Source organism: Pteropus vampyrus, unplaced genomic scaffold, assembly GCF_000151845.1.
Source record: "Pteropus vampyrus isolate Shadow unplaced genomic scaffold, Pvam_2.0 Scaffold7192, whole genome shotgun sequence".
NCBI lineage: Eukaryota > Metazoa > Chordata > Mammalia > Chiroptera > Pteropodidae > Pteropus > Pteropus vampyrus.
Window position 1 is genome coordinate 1 of NW_011895973.1, and position 2,142 is coordinate 2,142.

The window sequence follows — 2,142 nt, forward strand, 5'->3', positions numbered from 1 at the left end:
GTGGCTGACAAGGCCCTGCAGGATGTGGCGGCTGCAGCTCAGACCCCACTCTCACTCCTCACTTCTAGGTTCTCTTTCTCCAACCACTCTGGCCTCATCCCTGTGCCTCCAACACAGCGGCACACTCCTACCCCAGGGCCTTTGCACCTGACTTTCCCTCTGTCTGGATGTTCTTCCTCAGATATCCACAAGACCTGTATTCTCACTTCCTTCAGGTCTCTGCTCAAACGTCGTGTTATCAGAGAAGGCTTTCCTGACCTCCTTATAAAGACTAGCAAACCCTTCCTTCCCCTGACCTATTTTTCTCCGAATCATCAGTGCATGTTTGTCGACTGTTTTGTCTCCCACCATAGAAGGTCAGTGATCTGACGGTGGAGGCCATGTTGACTCTGCTTGCTGCTTTGTGACCAGGTCTCTGAATTAGAATAGGGGCCCCAAAATATTTATGAATGGATAAGTGGACTTCGCCCTCTAACCTTCTTTCAGGGCATACGTCCTCTTTACCTCTTGCTGTGAACATTTGTGTGCATGTCTTAGGATAAACTCTGTTTCATGTCTGGTTCCCAGTTCCCCTAATCTATACCTATACAGAGCCTGGCACAGAATAGGTTTTCAACAAGTTTTGGTGGACAACTGACAGTATGGAAAGATGCTTGTTCCTGCAACATCCCTGCCTCTTCCCACAGGATAGAGATGCAGCTGCAGCTGGAGGTGGGAAATGCTTTTAGAAGTTTTGCGTGAATGCAGCTGCTCAGAGATGAGTGAGAATCAGGTAGAGTATGTGCCTTCTGTAGAATCAGGTGAGTATGTGCCTTCGGACAAGCTGCTGAATCGGATAATCTCTCTTTCTCTCCCAGAAAGCTTTTCCTCCAGTTCTTCCCAAATGCCAGCACTATTCTCTCTGCAGTCCTTTGCCCCTTCTGCTAATATGTCCTACTCTTCACCCCTTAACCTTCCCTGGCCCAGAGATTTCTTGTGTGGAATGCATTTCTTCACCTTAGAACCTAAGCATGGATTTAGGCAGATATCGACATCATCATGAATGTTTAACCAGGAGGAAGAGGCGATCCCTGCTGTGTCTGGACAGTCTCCCCCTTCTCCCCAGGACCATGTGTAGGAATATTCCAGGGGACACAAAGCTGAGGGTCTCACCCACCTGTGGGAAGGCCGGCCGTCCACGGCATCTTCAAAAGCCTGATGGAGGAGGTCGATGTCTTCACAGTTCAGGTGAATGGAGCAGTGGTGTTGGGGCAGCGGCTGGCCTTCGGGAGCACTGGGGGCTGCCAGGAAGTCAGGAAGCCTGTCAACAGCCACTGAGTGACCAAAGGGGAGGGTCAGGGCCCAAAGGCCTGCGTCCTCAGCCCTCTCCCACCCACGAGCTCTCCTTCTCTACCATCGCCCTGCTCACCCAAGTGGTGGACTAGGAAGAGAAAATACGAAAAAGTGTTTCGCCTTCAAACTAGGGGGGCAGGCTGGAGGTTGGGGATAGAGATGATGATGTCGGTCAGTTTTCCCCAGACCTGGAGATTGCTCACTCAGGTGACGTCAAAAGAGATAGCTCTGCAATGTGGTGTGCCACTTACCGTTGATCTTGGTGACGGGTGACCGAGTGTCCAGCTGAGAGATTCTCTCCGTGAACTCTTTAGGAAGCCACTTCTGGAAGGAGAAGTTTCCATGAAAGCCCCGAGGATGGCCAAGGCCCCCACGGGGCTGCTTTCTTCCTTTGCTCAGACTGGTCCCTTGACCTCTTCTTCCAGAAATCCACTCCATCCTCCAGAGCTCAGCCAAACTACCTCCGCCGTGAAGCCCTCCTGGACCGCCTCCTGCTCAGTGCCAGCCACTTCTTCTGCACTCTGTCAGCAGTCTTGACTATAACTGGCCCACACCAGCTCTTCCATGGGATATGGCCAGTGGTCTGCGGTCCTTTTTTTCTACTCTGGTCTGTAAGCTCTTGGAAGTGATCTCAGAATTGCCTCAACAAGATGCTTTTGAACTGATCTTTGTTAAATTTTATTAGTGGAATCACTCAGAAAAGTGGTGCTTGTACCCAAGAATAGTTCCTAGAATGGCTGGGAACGCCATGTTCATTCACATATTATCATATCTTTTGGGAGACAGCGAAGTTGTGGTCAATTGCAAAAA

The 2,142-nt window shown here is 50.5% G+C and overlaps 1 protein-coding gene across 3 annotated transcripts; it reads right to left on the reverse strand.

Annotated features, from left to right (window-relative positions):
* Positions 1-23: 23 nt before the first annotated feature.
* On the reverse strand, positions 24-2,132 carry LOC111734824 (pyridine nucleotide-disulfide oxidoreductase domain-containing protein 2-like). 3 transcript variants are annotated; one of them, XR_002778596.1, is made up of 2 exons: positions 1,584-2,132; positions 24-1,300 (listed from the first exon to the last, which is right to left on the reverse strand). XR_002778596.1 is itself a non-coding variant. In XM_023526793.1 (2 exons), exons 1-2 carry the CDS (start codon positions 1,768-1,770, stop codon positions 934-936), a joined length of 534 nt encoding a protein of 177 aa, XP_023382561.1. In that variant the 5' UTR covers positions 1,771-2,132; the 3' UTR covers positions 24-933. The 3 variants fall into 3 exon arrangements, 2 of the variants coding, with proteins under 2 accessions (XP_023382561.1, XP_023382560.1); XM_023526793.1 differs by having other exon boundaries at positions 24-1,280; XM_023526792.1 differs by having other exon boundaries at positions 24-1,313.
* Positions 2,133-2,142: the final 10 nt, after the last annotated feature.